General features: G+C 53.1%; 1 protein-coding gene across 1 annotated transcript in view; it reads right to left on the bottom strand.

The window, feature by feature from the left end:
- Positions 1-27099, bottom strand: part of DNAH1 (dynein axonemal heavy chain 1) — a 72599-nt gene that overhangs the window by 32742 nt on the left and 12758 nt on the right. Inside the window, exons 8-30 of the mRNA XM_069473696.1 lie at positions 16382-16539; positions 15310-15521; positions 14292-14590; positions 13078-13228; positions 12188-12381; positions 11879-12104; positions 11226-11345; positions 10739-10821; positions 9525-9666; positions 8903-9058; positions 8350-8548; positions 8017-8270; positions 7196-7408; positions 5499-5663; positions 4893-5014; positions 4627-4732; positions 3734-3913; positions 3092-3232; positions 2387-2550; positions 2094-2207; positions 1141-1329; positions 747-852; positions 84-197 (exon numbers count right to left, since the gene is read on the bottom strand). Coding sequence (XP_069329797.1) covers positions 84-197; positions 747-852; positions 1141-1329; positions 2094-2207; positions 2387-2550; positions 3092-3232; positions 3734-3913; positions 4627-4732; positions 4893-5014; positions 5499-5663; positions 7196-7408; positions 8017-8270; positions 8350-8548; positions 8903-9058; positions 9525-9666; positions 10739-10821; positions 11226-11345; positions 11879-12104; positions 12188-12381; positions 13078-13228; positions 14292-14590; positions 15310-15521; positions 16382-16539 — 3808 coding nt within the window. The remainder of the gene's footprint in view (positions 1-83; positions 198-746; positions 853-1140; positions 1330-2093; positions 2208-2386; positions 2551-3091; positions 3233-3733; positions 3914-4626; positions 4733-4892; positions 5015-5498; positions 5664-7195; positions 7409-8016; positions 8271-8349; positions 8549-8902; positions 9059-9524; positions 9667-10738; positions 10822-11225; positions 11346-11878; positions 12105-12187; positions 12382-13077; positions 13229-14291; positions 14591-15309; positions 15522-16381; positions 16540-27099) is intronic.

The following is a 27099-nucleotide window of genomic DNA, read 5'->3' as shown; positions in this document are numbered from 1 at the left end:
TGTGTGTCCTGCATAAGTGATTTCACATCTCTGAGCCCAGCCAGAGCTCCGGCGCCTCCTGCGCTGCCGGGGCCTGAACTTGCCTTCAGGTTGTCAGGCAGCTCGGTGCGGCCAGCGTATCCCGGGTTCATGGTGATAAACACCGCACAGGACGGCACCAGCGGGATCTCCACACCTTCAAACACAAAGCGTTCCACCTGCAGGGGAAAGGGTGGTGACTCATCTGGGCAAGGGCGCCCAGCCCTGTCCCCTCCTCTGGATGGACCCACTTATCCCCTGTTGATGCTCCTGTCCTGGCCAGGACTGGACCCTGATCATGGGTTGGATCCTCTCTCGGGTCCTGGCTCCAGTCCCTCTGAGGTCCCCACACATCTGCTTCCCACTCCCTCCACCCCCAGTTCCTGACACTGAATCTCCCCGACTCAGTCAAGTTCAGCCCTGACTAGGGCTCAGGGCCCTACTTAGCGGGGAGGGACTGTATGCCAGCCCCTCAGCTCTTGCACCCAGGACAAGATCCCTGGCTGCCCTGCATAAGGCCCGAGAAAGGACCAGTGCCTCCAAGGGATAGTTCTGTGGGGGTGGGGAGCATGCTGTGCCCCTGCGAGCTGGGAGATGCTGGACCCAGGGCAGGCCCCAGTCCTGGCTTCTCAGCCTGCAGTGTGGGGAGCTGCGTGGCAGCACGGGTGTGGCAGGTAAGGGCGTGGTGGGGGTGGCGGGGCAGTGCAGGTGGTGCCCCCGAGGCTCACCCGCTGTTGCTGCGCCTTCTGGATGGTGGTGATCTGCTGTGCCACCACAGACAGCACCTCGATGTCGATGCGATTGAACTCGTCGAAGCAGGCCCAGGCCCCAGCACTAAGGCCAGAGCATCGGCGGGGGACATGCATTCAGAGCCCGCACTGGCACCCCTCCAAGGGCCCCTCCGATTCCGCTGGGGAGGAAGCCCTCCACGGCAATCTCCACCAGATCAGCCACAATCCCACCGCCACCCCTAGTGCCCACTGGGGCCAAGCCCTTGACTCCTGTCACCCCATTCTGACCCCACCATCCTGTGAGCAGCCCCCGAAGCCGTGCCCTTGTCTAGCCCACCCCGGAGAGCCCCGCCATCCTGTGCTGTCCCGGCCACCTCACACCACGCCTCACCTGGCCAGGCCCTTGAAGAACTTGCCCATGGCCATGAAGTCGAGCTGGTCAGAGCAGTTGAACACAACGGTCTGTATGGCCAAGGCCTTGCCCAGGTCTTTGGTGGTCTCAGTTTTCCCCGTGCCAGCTGGGCCAGCTGGGGCACCCCCAAACTTGAGGTGCAGGGCTCCTGTCAGTGTCAGGTAGCACCTGCAGGAGGGAGAGGGGGTGGGCACTGCCACACACGTCCTGGACATGCCCCCTTCCTTGGGATTTCCACAGACATGGGACAGCCTCCTCCTCTAGGGCCTGTGGACAGGTGGCTGTCACTCCTCCCCCACTCAGGGCCCCAGGTGTGCCCAGCCCTGCCAGGGTCAGGACTGGAGCCCGCGGCCACCCGTCTAGTGCTTTCTCTGCCCCATTTCACAGCCCTGCAGAGCTCTGCTCGGGGACCCGCTGGGATGGCCGACCTGTGGGCACACTTCACTTCCCTTCCTCAAAACCCAGCTTGAAAATCCAGCTGGTACTAAGTACAGCAGCAAGATGAAAGATGAAATCACCGATTGCTTTAGAAGAGAATTCTTAAAAAGGGACTCGCCATTATGTCTCTTTCAAGGTCTGTTTCTCTGGCACATTTAAAGGATATGACTGATACAAACAGTAACACGCACACCCATTAGATACCTACCGAGTGAGTGCCACACATGCTAAGAGCTTTACTCATATCAGCTCAGGAAATTTTCATGGCCACACTGAGAAGGCCTCAGAAGAAACTGAGACACAGAGGGTTTGAGTCACCCGTGCAAGGTCACTCTACCTGTGATGGGCAGAGATTTGAACCCAGAGCCCATGCTCCTAACCCTGCACTGCTCTGATGGAGCAGATCATATGGAGTGGCCATGGTCCCCTGCTCCTGGGCCAACAAGAACCGGAGGGAGGGTCTCAGTGTGGGAGAGAGCTTGGAGGACGCTCACCTGTCGGTGAGGGGTGTGATCACCAGCCTGCCACTGTTGCCTAGGTACTCATAGCCGTAGATGAACTCGGCATTCACGGCACGGATGTACAGGTCGCTGTTTGCCCAGTAGTACCTGTAATGCAGGGACATGGGTTCCTGGGCCTTGGGGTCCAGGCCACTAGGCAGCTATGCAGTCAAGGAGAGGGGGTTTTTGGGGAATGAGGGCATCAAGGCACCCAGCCCAGCTTATCTCAGAACCTTGAGGACAGGGACCTGAGAGCAGCTGTGGCCCTGGGGGTGGCCCCGCCTCACCTCAGCTGTGAGATCCACTCGAAGTCATGCACGCTGACCACAGCCTCCTGGATCAGCTTGCTCGCCACATCCTTGGCGTGGACCTCAATGACGATCAGCGCCGACAGCACTGCCCGCTGCATGCGGGACAGCTTCCCCCGCACCAGGGCCACCAGGTCACTGAGCTTCAGGAATGGGAGGCACCGTCAGAGATCAGGGAGCCACGGGGAAGATCCCCCTCCCTCACCCAGAGGGTGGGCTTCCACCATGAACAGCCCTTCTATTCTGGGGGGCTTCTGACAGCCTGGGATGGGGGAGCGCAGGGACTGCACAGGGGAAGGAAGTAAATAAAAACAGGCACATGCATGGCAACTGCCTCTCTGCAGTGGATGGCGCCATCTGAGCCTTCAAGAGCCAGGTGGCGGAGCCTGGTGACGAGCCAGAGTGCAGAGCAAGGAGAGCCTGAAGGACAGTGTGGGAGGGACCCAGGTATGTGGCGCCCTCAGTGACCGTCAGGAGGTGCACCTGCCTGGCCTGGGAGCCCTCCTCAGACCCCTGGTCCCTCCTGCTGGTGGCTGGTTGTGAGACACTCGTTTCAGGAGTGTCTGACCTTCTGCTCTTTGGATGCAACCCCAGGCCTCTTCCAGGCTCAAAATAGGAAAAACTCCTGGAGGGACTGGGCTCTCCTGGGTGTGGGTGTGTGGGGACGGCGATCTTCACTCCTACCTGCTGGGACAGTTGGGGGAACAGCCGGCTCTTGAGGTCACCAGCCTCCAGAGCCTGCGCCACCTCCATGGTCCAGTAGGTCTGGCACCCGGCGATGGTCACCTGGCCAGGCCAGTTTAGAACCCACTGGGTCCTGGGCATCTGGAAAGAAGCATAGGCAGGCTGACCAAGACAGCTGACTGTGTCCCCTCTCCTCCCCTTGAATGTTGTCCCCTGCTTTGGCCTTTCAAACTCTGGACTCAAATTGTTCATCCCACCAGTCCCTCAAAAGCAGAGAAGCCACTAAGCTCTGGGCTTCTCGGGGACGGGCAGAAGACATCTCTGAACTGACTCTGTAGGACGGGGCTCAAGCGCAGCCCAGCTGCCGGCTGTGGGGCCGAGAGACATAGCACAGGTGAGTCCCGGCCTGGGGCCTGGCACACAGTCCGTGCTCAAAACGTAACGCCACCACGATTATTATTAGGAGTGAGCCTCACTTTCTAGAGTGTGTGTGGAAGGGAAAGCTTTCCGATTCCTGCCTGAGTCCCCAGGGGCCGCCCGGCTGGCCGAGAGCAATGGCTGTGAAGGCTGCAGCCGGAGGATGAGGATGAGGCAGAGAGAGGCACCAAGCGGGTGCGGAGGGGCCGGGCTGCGAGGGCTCACCGTGGGGTAGGCCTTGATGGCCCTCTCGATGATGTCGCGCACGCTGGCCTTCATGCTGCGCTCCACCTCCCGCAACCAGTCCTCCACATTGCTGGAGGGGTAGATGGAGAAGGACAACTCCACCTCCTCACCCTCTGCTGAGTACATGTGTGTGATCTCCAGGTCCTCCTGGAACAGCAGCTGTGGGCCACGGGGGAACAGGAGCAGGGTTACCCGAAGTGCCCAGAGGTTCTGCCCACCACAGCCTCAGGGCCAGCCCCACCAGTGCCCTCCACCTGACGGGGAGAGCTCTGCCTCAGGGTGCCTCGGGGCCTGCCCCACCTGCATATCTGTCTTGGCTGGGCCTTCCCTGACCAGGTGTGGGCTGGATGGGCCTGTCCCCAGGTGTGGCCCGGCCCCAGCACAGGCCCGGCATGCAGCAGGCATGGACACTGGGAAGGAGGCCAAGCCTGCCCTGCAAGCCCCCGTCTTGTGTAGGTCTATGCAGCCTCCTTGGTAGGTGAGGGGAAGATGAGGAGGGTCACAAGTCTTCTGGCCTTATGGGTTTCTTGACCCAGCCAACACCTCAGTGTGTTGGGGACAGGGAGCCCCTGGATGAGTTGGGAGCCAAGGACTTCCCCTGAACTGGGAGTTCTGCAGCTGACCTTCCTCTCACAGGCTCTGGGTGTGTCTCCAAAGACCAGGAATCTCACTTGCCACCTCATTTCCCGTTAAAAGAGCTTGGTGGGGGTTGGGGGGTGGGGCAAAGGCATATATGTAACCTAAACTTTTGTATCCCCACAATATGCTGAAATAAAAAAAAAAAAAAAAGAGGTTGGTGCAAAAGGAAAGATGTTCTCCCTGGGAAGATGCCCCAGTGTTCCTGGCCCTGGGCCCCAGGCCCAGCTACCCACCCGGGCAATGTTCTCGAAGCACTTGCGCAGGTGGGGCTGCACGGCTGTGGGATCCTTCGTCTGGGACAAGATCTCTAGTAGTTCGTCATCTGACAGGAAGTAGAATCTGCCAGGGGAACAAGGGTGAAGGAGCAGGTCAGGTGGGCTCCTGGGTCCCGGCTGCCCAGCACCACTGGTATCCCTGCAGCCCAGCCTGAGCAGGGCACTCAATGCCCCAGCCTCATGGGCAGACCCTGACAAGTGGGCGTGGGCCGGGTGGTGCCCACCTGGGGAAAGAGCTCCGCTTGGTCTCCAGGTACTCGCTGAGGCCCTTCTGCACCAGGTCCAGCAGCTTGTTGCAGTCCCGCAGGCTGTCCAGCAGCCTCTGGTCGGAGCACACATTGATCACCTGCAGGGCCCAGGCCAGGGAGAGAAACTGGAAGTGAGCCTGGTCCAACTGGGAGGCAGTGAGGCAGGCCCACCAGAGTACCCACACCTGCCAGGGACCCTCGGTGGGCCTGGGAAGGAAAGGGGCAGGAAAATTTTCCCTGAGCCAGGGGCTGCATCCATCAGCCTCTCCCCCCAACAGAAAAAAATTCTGTGGTCAAACAAATCAGGGATAAACAAAGCTAAGGAGTTTGCTTTGCTGCAGGACTCATCAAGGCTGCTAAAATGTTAATGTGAACTTCAGCTTTCCAAGAGAAAAACCATCAGTGGTTGTGCTTCTGAGGAGCATCTCTGAGACTGGGGGGCCCATGTCCTCTGGAGTGGACCAAAGCCTCAGACTTGTCCTCCAGTCTTTCTTGTTTAGGGAGAGAAGAGACCAGGAGGCCCCCAGCAATGTTGTCGGGGCCCTTGGTGGTCCAGCTGCCCCCCAGCCCCGCGGAGCTCGCCTCCCGGTTCTCGTTGGCGTTCTTCATGATCTTCCTCCAGATCCGCTCCATCGTCTGGTAGCGCTTGCTCTCCACAGGCAGCTGCCGGTTGATGTCCTCAGAGCTGAAGATGGGCTCCAGGTAGAGCCAGGACCGCTGGCAGTTCAGCCACTCCTCCAGCACCTCCTGGGCAGGGCGAGGGCAGAGCGGGCAGGATACGGACTATTAGGGTCCCAGCTGGGTTCTCTGTCCCCATGACTGAGATATTTCACCCCGCCAGAGTGCTGGGCAGAACACTGGGCACCAGTTTCCATGGGAAACTTCTGGACGGTACTGTCGGTCATGGTACTCCAGGAAACAAAGAAGATGCGGGGTGCCTGCCCTCCAGAAAAATCCCACATGCCTCTCAGGACACCCACGCCTCCAACAGAGCCAAAGGAGCCGTTCTTCTCTGCGAGAGGAACACACCCAAACTGGCAAATCTTGGGGGAACAGAGGAAAGACCTGGTACATGGGGGACAAAAACAGTCTCCTTTCCTGGGAGGACTTTTAGGTTCACAACCCCGGGATTCTCTGAGGTTCATCGGGACTTGAGTGTGAATTTCTTAAAATACTCTCAGAACCATCATTCTAAGAGTGAGACATCTTTCCCCTTCTGCCTCTGAATTCCTCATTTGGGATTTATCTCCTGTCGTCTATCAGGTACGATCACTCGCTCATTCATTCGCCTCTTCCGCATGAGACGTGTGCCACAGCCAGCCAGGTGTCAGCCCGTGCCAGGCCCGTGTGGGCACCAGGAGAAACAGAGGGGGACAGGGTGTGGTCACTGCCCTCGAGGGGCCCACAGTCCACCGAGGGGCCGGTTCTGCTCCTGAATCGCCAAGGCCCAGCGTGTGAAGAGGCACCGCCCGCGGGCCTCGGCGGGAACACCTGGCAGGCGGGTGTGAGGGACTGGCGCGGCCGCTCGGTGCTGAGCCTTGAGGGAGACTCCAGGTGGGGATAGAACTCCAGGTGGAGGGGACAGCAGGAGCAAGGAGGGAGACCCAGGGGCAACGCTGACCAGCTCAGGCATCTCTGGATGATCTAGGGGTGGACAGACGAGCCCTCCTCACCCAGCTCCTGGCCTTCACTGGAGTGTCTGAACAGCTCCCAGGAAGGCCCCCGGGAGGGGCTGTCAGAATCACACCTTCAGGTTGGCCCTGGGATGTCCTCCAGGGCTCTGCAGGAAGCCCTTGCCTCTGGCCTTGACAACTGAAACAAGGGCAGTCCCCAACGCCCTGGCCCCTCACCCTGAGGTGACTCCAAATGAGATGGGAATGGGAGGCTCAGAAGGGTGGCAAAGGGCATGGAGGAACCTGGGGGCCTTGTGGCGCCCAGCCCAGAAAGTCCCAATACTGAAGGTCCCGGTTGTCCCAAGTCCAGGCAGCCGTTTGGAGCTCTGCTGGCAGCTCTTGTGTCCTTCCTCAGCCACATCTTAGGACCAAACGCTGCCCTTGCACATCCTTAACTGCCCCTCTCGGTAGCTGAACCTCACAGGCGGATGGCCCCATCCTAGTCACCCTCCTCCGAATGCGGGGCCAGCCAGGGAGCCAGGGGCTGCATGAACACGGGCAAGGCGCTCTGCCGCTCCAAGCCCCACCTGGAGGCCATCACGGGCCCTTATAGGACTGGGCTCCTTGAGGTGGGAGAGGGATACGAGGACAGAAGGGAGGGCCCACCTGGGTCAGCTTCAGTTTGTTCTCCCAGGAGTTGATGCGTTGCTCAAAGGGCTTCTTGTAGGGGGAGAAGGACATGCTCTGGGTCATGACAATGTGGTCGTCAAGCAGCTGTGAGGCCTCGTCTGGGCTCTTGAGGATGTAGGTGTCTGTCTCCTTGTAGGGCAGCACGTTGAACAGGATGGCCGACCACTCCTTCTCCATCTTGTCCAGTGCCTGGGGAGGGGCAGGAGTCAAGGCTGGGTCCCGGGAAGGGGCTGGCCGTCATGCTATCTGACCAGCACTGCACAGGGAAGAAAGACTCCGTCTGGCCATGGCCTTCCCATGGGCCCCTCTGGCAAACATGCTCAGTGTGTCTGCTCAACAAGGCTCCCGTGAGCCTTGTCTGAATTCAGGGCCCACTCATCTTCACACGTGTGCTGCATGTGCACAACATGCTTGTACACACATGTTGGAGGCAGCTGAGGTTAGGAGTGTTGGTGCTGGTCCCAGCTCTGGCACTTACTGGCTGTGTCACCTTGGCCAGTTGCTGAACCTCTCTGAGCCCTAAGTTACTCATCTGTTAAATGAGGATAATGCTATCAGCTCCTTCCTGGGGCTCTTGAGTGACTGAGGGATGGCAGCAATGGCAGACACTGTGCCAAGCATGTTAAGTGCATGATTAACTCACTTAATAGAATGTACCTCAATCCCTGAGCATGATGACCCTGGGGATGCGGCCCGTTACTGTCATGCTCCCAAGTGGCTGTCATTGCCAGGACTGGAGGCCAGGCTGCCCAGCAGGGCCTGGGTGGGGTGGGGCAGGCCTGCTGGTGGCTGCCCACCTGCTCGATGGCATACTCCTTGCCAGCCACCTCGGCCACCTTGCTGATGCTCTCAATATAGTCCTGCAGGTTCATCTCAAGGCAGCGGGCAAATGTCAGGTTGGCCTTGGGCCTGACGTTCATGTTGATCTCGTTTGACAGTATGTCCCAGTGCCGGTTCCGCATGCCAGGGTTGCGCAGCCCCTGGATCAGCGGGATGTACGGCTTGAACTCCTCGATGCGGGCCCGGATGTCCAAGGCCACGTCCTGGCAGGCTGCCGGGTAGGGCAGAAGGGCATGAGAGGCAGCCGGCAGAGGCAGGGAAGGAGGGGACTAGCTGGCTCGGCTGCCTACCTGGGATATCCTTGAACTGCTTCACACACTTGTGCATGGTCTTGAAGGACTCAATGACGTTCTTCTCTAGCTGCTCAGCATCGATGGCTGACAGAGGGTCATTCATCCAGCTCTCGGACCAGCGCAGCCAGTCAGAGGCTGTGGTCCAGAGGTCCAGGTAGGGCTGGAAGTCCTTCACCATCCTGGAGAGCTTGTCGTACTGCAGGGGCAGAAGGGCAGGGCTGGGGCTCTTGATGCCCCTTCTTGGGCCAGATCCTCTCCCCATCCCGGCTTCTGGCTGCTGTCCCAGATCCTGCCCCAAGGACCCGGGCCTGGCCTACCTTCTTCCCGCCCCACCACACCCGGGCTCTGGGCTCAGGGATAACCCTCAGGCTCCTGCCTAGTTCTGGCAGCCTCCTCGACCTGAGACCCAGGGTTGGGCTATCTCCACTCCACACTCCCCCAAACGTCAGAGCCCTGCCACCTGGCAGTGGGGTCCTGATGTGGCTGCGGACACAAAGTGCTTCCTGAAGCCCTGGGAGGGTGGGAGGACAGGGTGCCCCAGGGGGCCTACATTGGTGATGGGCAGGCCGAAGATGCGCTCGCGGTTGTTGTAGAGCATGGCCAGCTGCTGGCAGTCCTTCAGCTGCTTCTTCACGCGCCGCACCTCGTTGGCAATCTCATGTGCGCGTGCGATCTCCACGTGGGTGGAGAAGCCAGCTACCACCAGCTGTGGAACAATAGGTCAGATGCCCCTGCAGCCCCACCCTTGCCCACGTATTCCCACACACCCAAGGAACCTGAGGTCCCAGGGCACCGACTGCTCCCGGCTCAGAGGGGACTTTGTTCTGGAGTGAGCAGGTTCCCAGCCCATCACAGGCTGGCTGCTGCCCCATGGCAACATGGCAAGATTACAGGGAGACCCAGTGGCCTGGACACGGTGCCCACTGCCCACTGGGCACCAAGGGCATAACAGAAGAGTCGGGGTCTTTACTGCTCTGAGCTTTTCTGGAGCTTGGTGCCAGGCATCTCTTTGGCCTCTCAGGTCATTCCTTCAGCTGTTTATTCACCCATCCATCCACTTGTCAATCACACACGGACACAGCCCCCACTGAGCCCAGGGAGTGAGGCCGGGCCCTGGAGAACGGGGTGTGCTCGGCAGCGCGTGCTCGCACACAGCCCTCAGCCGTGCCCACCTGCAGCCCTTCCAGCTTCTCCTGGAAGTTGTTCTGATCCATGATCTGGATTTTGCGGAACTTCTCCTCATCCTCGACATGCTGGTGCCGCACCATCTCTATCTGCCCGAGGATCTTAGAAGGCCAGTTGCTGGCAGCCCATCTGCCAGGACGGTGGTGGGGATTGAAATGAAACCGCTGAAATGACGGGCTGGAAAGGCCAGGCACCCTGGCGGCCAGGGCACAGAGGGGAACAGGGGAATCCAGACAGCAGCTGAGGCCAGCTGGGCTGGGCAACTGGGAAGTCCAGGTAAGCTGGGAGGTAGCTACTGCCACTGTCGGCGGGGCTGCCTGCCCTCTGGGAGCTACGGTCAGCGTGCAGGGAGGAGCAGGTCCAGCTTGCCCAGCGCCATGATGGGGGCAAAGGGGAAATGAGAGGAGTGAGGCCAAGTTCCCCTCTTAAACCCCAGGGACCAGAGGGGCCTTTTCTCAGAGGAGACAAAACAACAGTCTCTAGCCTGCATGTGCTTGGTGACCACCCAGGGCCACCAGGTCAGCTTCCTTTATATCAGACCAACTTCCTTTGCCCAGCTGACGTGGGGGATCGTAGAATGTGAGGCTTCCACCTGCAGCTGGCCCAGTGATGCTGACCCTGGGGGTGGCCCCCCTGAGCCCCAAGATGCCCCACCAGTATCTTGTGGCTCCTGGGCAGGGCCCACCCTGAAGGTCCTGACGGCCCCTGTCCGTGAGGCAGTGCTGAGAAAGGGGTCTCTGGTGACCTCAGTAAGGCTGGGCTAGAAGAAGGCCCATGGAGCTGTTTCCCATGAGGCTCTGGTGCTAGACAAGTGTCCTTCCCAGGGACTGCTCACCAGGTTGGGCTTTGCCTTCTGTCCGTGCTCCGAAGGACCCCAAAAGGCCCCAACCACAAACAGGGGACCCTAGGTCCTGGGTAAACACGTATGTGTCAGGCTGTTTACTGGACAGAGACAGGGTTGGGGGGCAGCTGGGTCCCTAAGCCAAGAGGCCCAAATGATTTCTTTCTGCCCCACTGGCCACCCAGCCCTGCCCAGTCCTGGCCCGTGTCTGGAGCCGTAGCCTCTGACATCTTGGCAGGGCATTTCTTGTGTGACCACACAGCCTGTGGCAGCTGGGGCGTTTGGGAGCCACTGCAGCCCAGCAGCTCCTTCCCCGTCTCCTGCCGTCCACCCACCTCCCTGGCCTGAGCTCCCACTCACTTGTCATTGAAGTCATCTGAGCTGAGGTTGTAAAGGAATTCATCCATGACCTGGTAGTCATCCACGACCTTCACAATCCGCTCCTGCATGGACAGGTGGTGATAAAAACTGCGTGTGTGACGGGCAGGGGGCAGGTGACTGGGACCAGGCTCCCAGTCTGGCAGGGTGCTAGGGAGGGGTGCTAGGGAGGGGTGCTAGGGAGGGGCTGTTCTCTTCCAGAGAGGGGAGGCCTGGGGTGGGGGAGGAGGCACAGGGTGCAAGGGCAGCATGAGGCTCAGGGCTCCAACTTCCAGTCCCCTGACCCATGCCTTCAGCCCTCCTGACCTCCCTGCCACGCCCCTGCACGTAGCCCTCTAAACCCTACCTATCCTCTGTGTGTCTCCCTTACTCCAGCCTCCTGGCCCCTGATCCCCCAGCCCCTGCCCACACCGGCCCGCAGACGATGAACACCCACCCTGCGCCTCCCCGGCCTAGTCCCTGGCCTCACCTCCAGCCCCACCAGCTTCTCCGGGATGCCCTTCATCCACTCTCGCAGCTCAGCCAGCTCCTCGATGCTGTTGGGCTTCTCGTAGATCTTGCGGCTGATGCTGCGGAATTCCTCACAGATCTGGCAGTGAGGGAGGGCAGTGCGCTGCTCCCCTGCCTTCCCTGGGGCCTCTCCTCCTCCTCAGTCCCCAGCGTCCCCCCGACAGGTAACTGTCCCCCACACCACACCCTGTGGTGCTTCCAAGAGGGGCGCCCCTGGCAGGTTCTCTGGGTGGCTGAGGCCGCTCAGTGGGGCAAGGGTGTCACCTGGCGCACCTCACCCTCCCAGCCTCCTCCGGCCCCACCAACACACACAGGACTTTGAGGCCGGCACATGCACACCCTCGCTCCATGAAACCATCCGTCCCAGGGGGTCCTTCCTGAGGCCTTCCCAGGTATCTACAAGTCTGGGGAAGGCGGTAGAAAGCTCCCTTTCCTGGGGCCTCCCACATGGGACAGCCCCTGTGGACAGGCAGGGATCAGGGCAGGGTGACTTCCAGTTCCTTCCACTGGCCTGGGCTTCTGCAGGCAACCCCAACCCTGCCAGGGGACATCTCGCTAGTGGAGTACACTGTGCACATGTTGCTATGGTCACTGGGGCTTGGCGACACTCACACTCTCCACCTCCTTGTGCAGGTTCTTGGCCAGGATGTCCAGCATGGAAGTGGCCAGGGCCTTGCACTTCTTGGACAGGCTCTGCTTGACGTTGTCGCTGTTGATGTAGAAGGGCCCGATGACGATGCTGCTGGGCAGCGAGTTGTCCAGGACCTCTTTCTCCCGCAGGTAGGTGAGCACCACCTCTCGCACCTCCTCAGCCGACGGGCACTGCGTCTGGTAGGCCCTGCGGACGGGGACACACGTGAGGGGGCAGAGGATGGCGAGCAGGGTGGGCGGGGGTACACGGGCACAGATGCGCAGACGCACTTGAGGAAGGCGCTGATGTCGTTGTTGTTCAGCTCCAGGTACTTTCTGTACTCCTTGGCGTAGGCCTGCAGTGGGATCATGGCCTTGTGCATGGCATTGGCGATCGTGGCCCGTAGCTCCTCCACCAGGGGCTCATGGAGCCCCACCGACTCCAGCAGGGGGTCACCGCTGATAAAGATGTCCTCCATCACCAGCTGCGGAGGGAAGGGACAGAGGCACAGAGCTGGATGGGCCATGGGGCAGGTGGGCAGAAGGGCTGGAGATGGGGCGTACTCCTGAGGAGCAGGGGGCGGCCAAGCACACAGGGTGGGTGCGGGGAGGGTGGTTGCTGTACTCTCTAGGCAAGGCCAGAAGCCACCGTGAGGCCCTCCAGGGGCAGCATCCTCGTCTGCCTGGGCCCGACTCAGCCCGGTACCAGGGGAGGAGCAGAAGGGGCAAGCGGGTCACAATGGTTCTGATCGACCAGCAAGGGAGACAAGAGGGGACTTGAGTTACACAGGTTCTTGGGCCTGGGATGTGGCCTGTGCACAGCTAGGTGACTAGTGGGGACTTTTGACAAGGGGTTCTGTGCGTGCAAGTCAGGTCAGACGTAGCTGTGGCAGGAGTGGTCCAGCAAGCCCAGATCCAAATCGCAGTTCTGACGTTTAGCAGCTATGTGACCTGAGGCTAATGACTAAACTTCTCCAACCCTCCTCTACAAAATGGGGGTGTTAATAGCTCACAATGCAACTTATCGTGAGGATTAAATGAGGTATTGAGAATCACAGGGTTGAGCACACTGCCCACCCGGTGGGAGGCCCGTGATAAAGTTTAACCGCTCTGACATTTGTGGCAGCACCCCTGGCCAGGTAGCCAGAAGCAGTCAGGGCAGCTCAAGCTGCAGCCTGTACCTTCTCCAGCTGGGGCACAGCGTGGGTGGCCAGGATGCCCTTGTCAAAGAGGTTGAGCAGCGATGTCTCGAACTGTTCCAGTGGCGTGCTGTAGTGCACCCCAGAGCTGTCCAGCACCAGGTCTACGGTGAACAGGGGATTCCTCCGGGGCCTGCGGGCAATGGCTGGGCTGACAGCGGGCAAGGGCCCAGGAGGCCCGCATGCCAGAGGCCCAGCCCTCTGCCTCCCTGCCAGCACCACGGCTCTCAGCTTCTCCATCAAAATACTCGCCTCCTCCTTCCTCCCGGGAACCTCCAAGTTACCAGAGAGGAAGGCCCGGGCCAGCCAAACAGGCTCCTTGGCCCCTGCCACATGCCCAGAGGTTCCTGGGCACCACAAGGGAGGGAGGCCCCCCCACCCCTTCCTGAGGTCATCAGGGCAGGTCACCAAATCCCAGGCACCGTGGCGCCCACACCCTCCCCAGGAGCCCATCATCTCTGCCTTCAGATATCCACTGCACACCAACAGCTGTCAGGCCTAGATCCAGCTGCTGGGCCCTTAGAATAAACCCAGCTCCCAGATGTGACCCCAGGAGGGACTGCCTGATCTGGCCTCGTCCCAGTGACCTCTCCCACCGCACCCTATGCAGCCCTCCCACCCCACCCCATTCCCGCCACACCAGCCAGCCTTTCCTTCCTTGGCTGCCCAAGCTCTTCCTCCCCGTGGTGCCTCTGTGCATGTTGGTCCCTCCAGCTGGTACCTCACCCCTACCCCTCGCATCTCCTCGTGACTTGTTCCTTCTCACATCCCGGGTTTTGGCACAGACGCCACCTCCTCCCTGATCCCCTGGCAAAGGCCCACCCCCAGCATCTTTCACAGCCCCTGCCAAAGTCAGCAGTGATACATCTGCTTATTCGTTTGCTTGCTGTCCGTCTCCCCTGTGAGACCAGGGACCACATCTCTTGTTCCGCGAGAACCGTGCCTGGTTCATGGCAAATGCTCAAACACTGTTTCTCCACGAGTAACTCAGTGACTGCCTGAGTGAACGATGGTCACCAGAAGAAATCCAAGCTGGAGCTGGTGGGACGATGCCCCAGAGTCTACAGGGACCTGGCAGTGCTGGGCACCCCGGCCCTGGCTGCCCTGGTGCCCCCACCCTGCACCACCCCAGCCACTGGGGCCTAGCAAGGAGCGGCTCTGGTGTCAACAGTTGCCTCCGCCCAGCTGGGCCCCACCTGTAGGGGCTGTTTGTTAAGTCTTCGCCCCAGACCATGTCCTCAGTGCAGTCGAGCACGCTGCAGCAGGCGTCGCTGATGAACTGCGTGAAGCTGGCCAGCGAATCCTGCACCAGGAAGCGCAGCGTGTCCTGCAGCATGTACTTGAGCAGCTCCATCAGCTTGCGCAGCTTTGACATGAGGTACACCTCCCAGTTGGTCTCGTAGAGGTTGTACCAGCCCTTGCTCATGTCGCGCAGGCTGCTGCGCATGGCTACCTTCAGCGTGCTGATCCAGCTGTCCTTGAGGAACATCTGCACCTGGAGTGGCCGCAGGTGTCATCACACGGCCACCCCAGGGACCTACCGCCCATAGCCGCCCACTGGGGGACTCTATGCCTCAGGGTGTTCAGGGTGGCCTCGGGACCCATCTGACTGTGGAAGGATCTCCCCCACCCCAACGGACTGCCAAGCCCTGCCAAACAACACCTCATGTGACCTTGGGGGCCCAGGGCTGCTCGGGGAAGGAGGGAAGGAAGGAGGGAGAGGGGGAGGGCAGGCAGCAGAAGCAGGGCTTTCCCTCCAGCCATGGGAGAGACACAGAGACCCCGAGACAAGACAAGAGAGAGGCAGAGAGACAGAGAACAAGACAAAGACAGGCAGAGAGAGAAAGACACACAGAGAATGGGGCAGAGAGAGGCGACACCCCACCTCCCTCACACCCTAACCCTCACATCAACACGGGGGTGCATAGGGCTCCTGCTCCCCTTTCTAAGATCAGGGGTCCGCTTCAGAGGCACCCAGAGTTGGGATGGAAAGTGGTTGAGAGGGAGCCTGCCCTGGTTCTCCCTTTCTCTCCAAGACAGCCTTCTCCCTCGTCCCCACCCCAGCCTCCACTGAGGTCTAGGAAGAGGCCAAGGCCAGCTCTGGAGAAAAGCAGGGGCTCAAAGCTGCCCCTCATGGCCTTCCCTTGACCTGTGCCCGTCAGCTCCGAGTGTCTGCCCTGCGTCTGCCCCTCTGTGCCCTTGATGCCCACGCACCTGGGAGAAGGTCTGCGACTGGATCTGCTCGAACTCCTCCAGGCGGCTGTACTTGGAGAGGCTCGAGTGGAACAGGGACATGGTGGTCACTTTGTTGCACTCAGCCTTCACCTTGCTGAGGGCCGTGATGACCTCTGGCCGTGTCAGCAGGGACACGAAGGTGAAGTCCTCCTTCTGTTCCCGGAAGGGGTACTTGGGGACACTCACGAGCCCTGCAGGGGTAGGAGCCAAAGGCCAGCATCAGACCTGCCTGGGACACACCAGGGGTCAGGACGGATGCACAGGGTGCTTGATGGGGGACCTCTGCTTCCTCCCTGGAAGAGATATCCATGTTCCCAGAGCCTCTCTTTCCCTACAGCCTGCCCAAGTGGCCCCATGGCCCCACAGCAAGGTGCCCTCTCTGGGATGGGTAAAGGAATTCCCTCCAGGCCCCATGGTCACAGACTTTGAGCAATGACAGAACTGTGGACGCTCTCCCATCTACTCCCACTCATGCTGCACACAACCCTAAGGCCAGTCCAGAGCCCACCCTGAAGCTCTAAGGAAGGAAGACGTGGGCACCAGGGCCCCTCAGAATGGCCACTACCCACACCCCAGCCTGTGTCCTGGGAACATCCCACACAGGAAGCCAGGTCCAGGAAGCTTAGCAGGGATGTGTGAGCTCGAACAAGGAGGGCTCTCGGAGACCCGGGGTCCTGCTCTGAGAGTTGGTCTGCACGCGTCATGTGGGGCAGCAGCAATGGCAAACCTACTTTTGCCAGCAGAGAAGAAAGGGCTGTATGTCATCAGATCATCAGAACCCCTCCCATCACTTCTGAACGACTGCTTTCCTAGTGCACGTCCACCGTGACTTCTGCACTACTGAAGACGATTTTCAAAAAGAGCCTCCCCAGCCCCCCACGCAATCCAGAGCCCTCCAGGCAGCTGGGAGAAGTGGGACGAGTGCTGGGACACACAGGCGCAGGGAGTGTCGGGCTGATGCCCACAGCACCAGGGCAGACGATCTTAGATGGGAGGCTTGGGGGCTCTGGCCAGGTGGGCCGCCTTGGGGGCTTTGTCCTGTGACCCTCACCTCGCTCAGGCACCTTCTCCTCCTCCTTCTTGGGCAGGGTCACGTAGGAGAACGTGTCAGGCTTGGAGGAGACGATTTGGTCGAAGTTGATCTTGTTCATGCTACGCTCATAGTCCAGGCTCACTTCTTTGGCGAGACTGCTGAGGTGCTCTAGAACCCTGCCCGCAGAGATGGGAGACGGGGCGTCAGGGGCGCTCCACAGCCCCTGTTGACCCCGTGCTGTGGGCCAGCTGGGGTCCAGGCTCTGCTCTGGCATGGACCTGGGAACACAGTTCGGGGCTTCCCTTCTGGTTATGGGCACACCCTCACCTGGCCCTGAGCCACTAACCTCCATCACTCTTGTCCCCTGCTCCTTTCATGCCCCTGTCCCCATTTTCTGGTGCCAGTCTCTGGAAGCCAAGTCTGGCTTGGGGGGGTGGGGTGGGGGGCAGGAAGCCCTGGGCCTGGAGGTGTCGGAGAGGTGCCCACTCACGGCCTGCAGCCCACACTGCCCCGTGGCTGAGGGCTCAGTGGAGCATGCCTGTCACCGAGCTCCTTGGCTTTCATTGAGCAAGTGTGTCTGCACCTGGAAGGTGCTGAGAACCAGGATACGCAAGGTGGATGTGAAGCCATGACTGAGCCCAAGGGTGAGTGGCCCCTGCACTTCACCCCTAAACTTGGCCCTGAGATCTGGAGTTCCCAGGCCTGGGGAGAGCTTGCACACCATCTCCACTCTGCTCACACAGGCAGGGCCCCTGGGGGCATTTCACTCACTCTGAACACGTTCCCGTGCCCAGTGTGCAGGGCACCTGGCTGGGCTTCTCCAGCCTTTCTGTCCCTTGACTTGATCTTTCCCATCGATCCCTCCCTCCGTCCCACCTCTGCCACCCCTGAACAGGCCATTTGGCTCTGGCAATGGCATCACAAGGGACTCTCGGTCCCCTGCAGCCCACTCACAAGAGCTGTAGGATGTTGCCAGAGAACTTCACTGGCAGGGGACCAGTCTCACCTTCAACACACTCTCACCTTGGCCTAGAAATCCACTCACATCCCTCAGAAGCTGGAAAAGACTATTTCTTACCTTCTCTGCAAACCCACAGACTTGCCCTTCCACTCTGGGTGACAAATGCCTTGAACTCCATCCAGAAGCAGAAGCCACTGGATGGAAACGACCCCATCTCCCCACCCCGAGGCCCCCAGTCCTCCACCGGTAGGAGTCGTGCCTGTTCCCAAAGAGCCTGGCAAGCCCCGGTCATGCCGGGCCCTGCTGCTCCACCTTCTCTTCAGCCTCCTCAGCCTCTCTGCGTCCCCAAACTCCCTCCCAGTGACCCCCATGATTAGAAGCCAACCCTTGACCTCACTCCTCCAGTCACGGCGTCATCTCCCCATGTCTCCTTACGGCAGAACAGTTCTCACTTCCTCCCTCCCCTTTTCTCCCCTGAGCCTGTGCTGCTCTAGCTGAGCTCACGGCCCACACCACCCAGGCCAGCTGTCCCTGCTGGGCCTCATCTCAGAGACCCCAGAGACATGGCACAGGGCTCTTTCCCTCCGCCTGCACCGCTTTCTTCACGGAGCTTCCGGGACACTCTTCTGGTTCTTCCTCATCCCCTGACTTCCTAACGCTGGCCTGTGACAGGGCCCGTGCTGAGATCACCCCTCTCCCCCATACCTTCCCACCACTGGGCTGACTCACAGCATGTCACCCCTAGCATGTGCAAAAGCAGACTCTTCCCCAGTCCCCATCCCTGCCCCATCCCCCACCCCCCTTGTCTCAGGAAGCAGCAGGCACCGGCTGATGGGCTGATGGAAGCCCGGGGAGGGGGTCCTTGGCCTCTTCCCTTTATTGGATGTGCACTTGGCACATTAAGTCCATGAGTAGCTCTTGTTGGTGCCACCTCCAAGGAAACCCCAAAGGGATCTACTTCTCTCCTGCTCCTGCTCCACTACCCTGCTCCAAGCCACCATCTTCACTTCTAGCCTTCACCTCTAGCATTAGTCTCTTCCCTGGCCTCTCTGCTTCCACTCTGGCCTCCTTACAAACCATTCTCCATGTGGCAAGGAGAAAAAAGATATTTTAAACATGGAAATGATCAAACCGACCCACTGCTCAAAGCCGCCAGTGGCTTCTGTGGACTGTGGCCAGTCACTACCTGCGTGATGTGGCCCACCCTCCCCCGCCAGCATCTCCCTGCCACCGTTGCCCTCTCGCGATCTACCTCAGCCACGTTAACACTGCCCTGCTCCTCGAATACCCCAAATTTGTGCCTGCACTGCTGTTCCCTCTACCAGAATCCTCCTCATCCTCACTTTTTTAGGCTTCAGCTCAAATGTTATCACCTCTGTGAGGTCGTCCTTGACCAACTAATAGAAGCTGGCCCCTCCAGGACATCTCTATTCCCTTGTCTTGCTCTGTCTTCAGAGTACTTATCAGAACCCCAGATCACCCGGATTCTTCATGGTCTTCCTGGCCAGGCTAGAGCAGGCCCTTTGCCGGGTACGGTTGCTGTGGTGCCCCAGTGCCTGGCACGAGATGGATGCCCCCCCCACACACTCCTCCCTTCATCCTCAGTTTTATTCCAGAATTCCGTCTTTTCTCGCCCAACTCAGGGAAAGGTGACTGCATCCCCAGCTCCAGGGCTCCATCTCAACTAGTCCACGCCAGTCGTGGTGGAGCTTGCCCTGACTGCAATTGGTTTAGGAGCAGGAACATGTCCCCGTTATGAACAAAGACTGATGCAGAGATATGACAGTCGAGCCCTCTTGTTCTGGCTCCCTCAGGACGAATCTAGTGCCATCATGCTCCAGAGTTCCCCGTGGGATCAGGCTGTGGCTAGACATCTCCTTAAACCACGTCTGTGCCAGCTGCTTCCTCTGTCACACCCTGCTTCCTCCACTCTCTTACAGATTTCTACTCAGAGGGTTCCATCAACAAATCACTTGCACAACAGGGTCTGCTTCTAAGGAACCCTCTCTAAGACAGGGCTTGGGTAGACCCTGGGCCTCGCTGTGCTCCTGAAACTGCTGCTGCCATCTTGCCTGCAAATGAAGCCAGCACACACAGCGGACAGAGCCCCGATTTACCAAGCCAGACTCCTTATTACAGGAATGCATTTCCCTGCTGTCTAAGCCAATCTGAGCCCACCGTGTTTGATACTTACAGCCAAAATCATTATAAATGGTATAAAACTCAAGAAGTAGAATTCCGGATAGCCAAGGTAAGGTGGGTACATCAATTCAAATCTCCTAGCACACCCCTGAATGAAAGAAAGAAAGAAAGAGAGAAAGAAAGAAAGGCAAGAAGAAAAAAATAGCACTACCCAAACCCACACTATTAGCACAACTAGAATAAGGGAATGCCTTCAAATCATCTTTTAGTAAAAAAATAAACTTCAGCTCCCCATTAGCTCTCTCTCACACCCTGCTGCGAGTCCTCACAGAGAACAAGGGCACTCTAAGAAAAACTACAGAGGAAGGGAATAGCAGTAGTCATAAGACTGATCTACAGTCCTGCCAGAAAGAGAAAGTATACCCTAACTGCAAACGTACTGAAAAAGACTCCTGTAAATCAGAGCGCCCGCTACAAGGAAGGGACTGCAGTTCATGGTAGTGTTCTTTGAAAGGCATTACTTACGAGAGAGGGTAAAAGGAAAGAAGGGGAGCCCTTTGAAGAGTGCAGGGAAGGGAAAAGAAGCAAAAGTGAAATTTTGAGTCCTGCAGATCAGAGAGAACAAAAAAGTGGAGGACACACATCCCTCCTCCTAGGTACGTGCGCGTGTACACACACACACACACACACACACACACTCCATCCATTTAAAAAAACTAGTTTTCTACACTGACAGAAGAGGGCGCCCTTGAACCAGGAATCCTGCAAGTCCACGCCATGATTAGGTGAAAGCAGACTACATTTATATGATTGTATGGTTTATATTTTTCTGTAAGAAAAAGAGAGAGAGCATCTTAACTGATAAAAATTCCCATCCACCCTTAAAAAAATAAACAAGGACCAAGTAAAAGAATATCGTAACATAACACTTCAAGCAACTAAATAGCCTCAAACAAGTATTTGGGCTTATGAAAAACCACCTTGAATCAGAAATTCACAAATCAAACACAGAAATTTGTCTGTCCAGACAACGGGAAGAAAAGAGATTTAACTACCCTCAGGGAAAAAAACGGAAGAGACAAAATTATCGCAGAGATGGAAGCTAAATTACAAGAAGCCCAAGAGAAAATAGAGTCAAATCAAAATGTAATAAAGTGCATTGAAGATAACTAAGAGAATGAAGATGAGAAAAAGAAAGAACTAAAGAGGGTCAGAAACTGGTGGAATTAGAAGATAGGCAAAGAAGCAACAATACATATAACATATACAGATATACAATGGAATCTCTGAGGAAGAAAAAATAAAACAATGAAATAGAACTGATATTTAAAACTATAATTCAATAAAAATTTTCAAAAATAAAAGAATACCTGAATCTATTCATGAATAGATTATAACATGAAATAATATGACAGAATTGAGATTAAACATATTAACCATATCAATAAATGTGAATGGGCTTAACTCACTACAAGAAAAGATCCATTGGGCATTTGGGAAAATTGACCCAGAACGTTCAACTCTGAAACATATTCAAATAAAATGATTAAACTTTAAAGACTAAAAAAAATTCTCAAGGCCTCCAAGCAAAAAGATTAAACAACTTACAAGGGAAGGGGCATTAAACTGGCATCAGACTTCTCGAAACCCACACACAAAGCAAGGCAACAAAAGAACCACATTTTTTAAAAACTCAAGGAATAAGGGTATGAACTAGAATTTTCTATCCAGTCAAGCTGTCCTTTAAGTATTAAATATACGAGAACTCAAGTAATTCTATACCCTGGAGCACTTCATGAGGAATCTACTAGAAAAGGAATTTTATCCAACCAAGAGATGACACAGGAAACTTCAGAAAAAGACTGACATATTTAATAGAATTAATTGTAAATTGAAGACTAAAACAAAGGTAGAGATGAGAGTGGAAGAATATCATGTTAAAATATGACGTAGAAAAAGCAACTAAAAATACAAAGAGAAAGGAATGAGGGCCAGGCACAGTGGCTCACACCTACAATCTCAGAACGTTGGAAGACCAAGACAGGAGGATTGGCCAAGAGCTCAACACCAGCCTGGGCAACATAGTGAGAAGAAAGAAAAGAGAGACAGAAAGATAGAAAGAGAGAGAAAGAAAGAGAGAGAGAGAAAGAGAAAGGAAGGAAGGGAGGAGAAAGAGAGGGAGAAAGGAAGGAAGGAAGGAAGGAGGAGAAAGAAAGGGAGAAGAAAGAAAAGAAAAAAAGAAAGAAAGAAAGAAAGAAAAGACAAGAACAGAACGAACAGAGAGAAAAATTGGCTTGGTATGGTGATGCACATCTGTAGTTCCAGCTACTCAGGAGGCTGAAGTGGGAGGATCCCTTGAGCCCAGGAGCTCAAGGCTGCAGTGAGCTATGATGGTGCCACTGCACTTCAGTCTGGGTGACAGAGCAAGACCTTGTCTCTTTAAAAACAAAAAAAGAAAGAAAGAAAAGAATGAGGAAAGCACAATAGGGTCAAGGATTATTGCACAGGAAATAGAAGGAAGTTAGAAGATACCATTAAAAATGGACAAGCCAGGTACTAAAGGGTTAAGTAGGAAAGCAGGGGATTACGGGGACTATAAAAGGTATAAATACAAAAGAAACCACTAAAATAAAGGCACAAACCTACCTAAATACCAAAATAAAATTTAAAAGTAGAACAAAGAAAACCCACTATGCCATGTAGAGAAAGAAACATAGCATTATATTACAACACACATAATAATTATAACACGAAATGATGTGACAGAGTTGAGATCAAACATATTAGCCATATCAATAAATGTGAATGAGCTTAACTCACTTGTTACAAGAAAAAAATTTAATTTGGCTCACAAATAAGACTCAGCTATATGCTGAAAATAAGAAACCTATCTGAAACAAACAAATTCAGAAAGGCTCAAAACAGGGATTTATCACACAAATGGAAACAACAAAAAGTCAGGTTGCAATTCTGCCATCAAAGTAAAATTCAGGTAAAAAAGCATTAGAACTGATTGCAGACACTGTTTAATGCTAAAAGCTGCAATTCATAACACACTACTCTCAGTGGACAAAAGTAAGTGAGGATCTAGAAGACATAAACAACATAATCGGTAAGGTAGATGCTGTATCTTTTATACATTAATAACAGGGAATACACTTCTTCTCAAGTGCAATTGGAACACTCACAAGAACTGATGATATATTAAGTCACAAACAAGTTCTATATAGTAGAAATACTACAAACAACAATCTCGGATCTCAATGCAATGAAACCAGAAATTATTAATAATTTTTAACAATGCTTTTCTACATGAAAAATGTTAAAACTTTATATTAAACAACAAGCCTTGAATTAAAGGGGAAATACAAACCAAATTTTTAAAATTAAAAAAAAGAAGTACTACATATCCAAATCTGTAGTTATTAATAAAATTAAAGCAATTATCAGAAGAAAGTTCATAGCTTTAAACACATTTATCTATAAGAATAAAATGAATTAAATTTCTAGTGCATGCATGCACATACACACAAACTATACAACATAATAAAAGGTAAGCTAAAAGAAGGCACAAAGAAGGAAATAATAAAGATAAAAGTAGAAATTAATGAGGTAGATGTAGAAAAACAGCCGATCACATTACTAAATCTAAATCCTCTTTTTAAATATTAACAAATCAAACCATTAACTTAATAAAGCAAAAACAGGAAGACAGCGTAACTCTACAAAATGAGAAGTGACAAGGGGAAGTAAATATTGAAATGGAAGAAAAATTTTAAATCATAAAAACTACTTTGCAGAATTTTATGAAAATATATTTAAGATAGATATGATATAGATAATTTTCTAGGGAAACAGTATATACCAAAACTGACCCCATTAGAAATAGAAAGCTTAAATAGACCAATTATAGGGTTACACAGGCGCTATGTCGTGAGAAAACACTATGTCCCAGTGGTTTCACAGGGGAATGACCAGATAGCCCCAGTGCAGCATAATTTGTTCTGGAGTATTGAAAATGAAGGGAAATGTCAAAACTCTTTTTATGAAGCAAGTATAAATGTTGTTTCAAACCTGAAAAAGACAATACCAAAAACAATTACAGACTAACATCATTTATATCAATGTACAAGTTCTAAATAACACATTAACCAACAGAATCCAACACCACATTAAGAAAATGAGCCAAGTGGGATTTAGTAAAGGAACGCAAGGTTATTTCAGTATTAGAAGATTAATCAATGTAATACACCATGTTAACAGATCTAAGGAGATAAACCATATGATTACCTACATAGCTACTTTAAAAACCTTACAAAAATAAGCAAATAGAAATCAATGGATATTTTAATACAAAAATAGATAAATAAATAAAGTCCTAAAGCTAGCATTGTGCTTAAGGGGAAATATTAGAGGTATTTCAGCTAATATTAGGAACAAGGCAAGGATGCCTACAATCTCTAGTACTATTCAGTATTGTACTAGAAGTATTAGAAATCCAATTAAACAAGAGGAAGTAGTTAGAGGAATAAGAATTGGAGAATAAGTAAAATTATCTCCCTTTACAGATAATGCATACTTAGAAAGCCCTACAGAATTAATGATAAAGCAAACTGGAGCATTAAAAAGAATTTGGGGTCTGGGCACAGTGGCTCATGTCTGTAATCCTAGCACTTTGGGGGGCTGAGGCAGGAGGATTGCTTGAGGCTAGGAGTTTGAGACCAGCCTGAGCAAGAGTGAGACCCTGTCTCTACAAAAAAAAGAAAAATTAGCTGGGCACGGTGGCATGTGCCTGTCATCCCAGACACTTGGGAGGCTGAGGCAGGATGATCACTTGGGCCCAAGAGCTTGAGGTTGCAGTGAGCTATGATGATGCCACTGCACTCTAGCCTAGGCGACAGAGTGAGACCCTGACTCAAAAAAAAAAAAAAAGAAAAAAAGAATTTGATAATAGGATATAAAATTACAGAAATCAATAGAAATAATACTAGAAAAATTTATAATAGCAACAAAGAAGATAAAATACTTAACAAGAAATATGCAAAACCTATGTGACCAAAACATAAGGTACTACTGAAAGACAGAGAAGTAGACTTGAACAAATGAACAAACATTCCTTGTTCTTGGGTAGGACCATTCAATACCCTAAAGATGTCAACTGTACCTAAGGTAATTAAAAAATATAATGCAATCCCAGTAAAAATGTCAATATTTTTGTTAAATAGAGATACACAAGTTGATACTAAATCTCATATGGGAAAATAATCATTCAGGACACTGTCAAAATCTTAACATGTTTTGCAAAAATGGAAAAATGCCTCCTAAAATTCACAGAGAATTTCACGAGACACCAAATAACCCAAACAATCTTGAAAACGAAGACCAAATTTAGAGGACTCACACTCCCTGATTTCAAAACTTACTGCAAAGCTACAGTAATCAAAACAGTGTGGTACTGAGATAAAGACATAGACACCAAAGGAATGCAATGGAGAGCACAGAAATAAACTCTCACATATATGGTCACATTATTTTTAACAAGGGTGCCAAGACAATTCAATGGGGAAAGGACAGTCTTCAACTCATGGCACTGGGAAAGCTGGATATCCACATGCAGAAGAATGAAATTGGACTTTTACTTAATACCATACACAGAAGTCAGCTCAAAATGGATCACAGACATAAATATAATACTTAAAACTACAAAACTCTTATTTAAAAAACACAAGGGAAAAGCTTCAGGACATTGGACTGGCAATAATTTCTTGGATATGATACTGAAGACATGGGAAAAACAAAGAAAAAGGGACAACTGGACTTCATCAAAATGCAAAACTCTTATGTATTAAAAGACACTGTCAATAGAATAAAAAGGCAACTCACAAAATGGAAGAACATATTTGCAAATCACATAATCTGATGAGGGATTAATATTCAGGATATTTAGAGAACTCTTAAAACTCCGAAACAACAACAACAAAACAACCCAATTAAAAAATGGGCAAAGGACTTGAATAGACATTTCTTCAAAGAAGATATACAAATGCCAATAAACACATGAAACTTGCTCAATATCACTAACCATCAGGGAAATACAAATCAAAAACCACAATAATATACTCATTAGGATGGCTAAAGAAAAATAGCAAGTACTGGGGAGAATGTGGAGAAATTAGAACACTTGACTTGTGCTCTGATAGTGGGAATGTAAAATGGTATAGTATACCCACTATGGAAAATAGGATGATGGTTCCTCAAAAAATTAAAAATAAAATTACCATACGATCCAGCTTATCTATGCTTTTGCGTATATGCCCCAAAGAATTGAAAGCAGAGACTAAACGAGATAGTTGTATACCCATGTTCAGAACAGCATTTTTCAAAGCAGCCAAAAGATGGAAGCAATCCAAGTGTCCATGGATGGGTGAATGGATAAACCAAATGTGGTATATGCATACAATGGAATATTATTCAGCCTTTAAAAGGAAGGAAATGCTGACACATGCCACAACATGTATGAACTTGAAGACATTATGCTAAGTGAAGTAAGTTAATCACGAAAAGACAAATGCTGTATGATTCCACTTATATAAAAACTTAGTCAAATTCATAGAGACAGACCAGGCGTGGTGGCTCACGCCTGTAATCCTAGCACTCTGGGAGGCCGAGGTGGGAGGATTTCTCCAGGTCAGAAGTTCGAGACCAGCCTGAGCAAGAGCGAGACCTTGTCTCTACTTAAAAAAAAAAAAAAATAGAAAGAAATTAGCTGGACAACTGAAAATATATAGAAAAAATTACCTGGGCATGGTGGTGCATGCCTGTAGTCCCAGCTATTCGGGAGGCTGAGGCAGGAGGATTGCATGAGCCCAGGAGTTTGAGGTTGCTATGAGCTAGGCTGATGCCACGGCACTCTAGCCTGGGCAACAGGCTAGACTCTGTCTCAAAAAAAAAAAAAAAAAAAAAAAAAAATTCATAGAGACAGAAAGTAGAATGGTCTTTGCCAGGGGATGGGGGGAGGAGGAATTGGGAATTTATTGTTTAACAGAGTTCAGGAAGATGAACAAAGTTCTGTGGATGGATGGTAGTAATGGTTTCACAATAATGTAAATGTACTTAATGCCACTGAACTGTACACTTAAAATGGTTAAAATGGTAAGTTTATGTTATATAGATTTTACCACAATTTTTAAAAATAAATAATTTTAAAAAATAAGCATGCAAGTCCAGGCATGGTGGCTCACACCTGCAATCCCAGCACTTTGGGAAGTCAAGGCAGGAGGATTCCTTGAGGCCAGGAGTTCAAGACCTGCCTGGGTGATGTATTGAGACCTCATCTCTACAAAAAATTTTTAAAAATTAGCCAGATGTGGTGGGGTACACCTGTAGCCCTAGCTACTCGGGAGGCTAAGACAGGAGGATAGCTTGAGCCCAGGAGTTCAGGGCTGCAGTGAGCTATGATCGTGCCACTGCACTCTAGACTGGACAACAGAGCAAGACCCTGTCTCACAAAAAATATAAATAAATAAATAAATAAAAATAAACACACTAGAATAGCCAGGAAAACACTAAAAGGGAAAAGCTACAAAGGGGACTAGCCCTAGGAGACATTAAAACATACCATAAAACTTTAATT

Source organism: Eulemur rufifrons, chromosome 7 (assembly GCF_041146395.1).
Source record: "Eulemur rufifrons isolate Redbay chromosome 7, OSU_ERuf_1, whole genome shotgun sequence".
NCBI classification, from domain to species: Eukaryota; Metazoa; Chordata; class Mammalia; order Primates; family Lemuridae; genus Eulemur; species Eulemur rufifrons.
The sequence above is the reverse complement of the archived record's forward strand: the minus strand, read 5'-3'. Positions and strand labels throughout refer to the sequence as shown.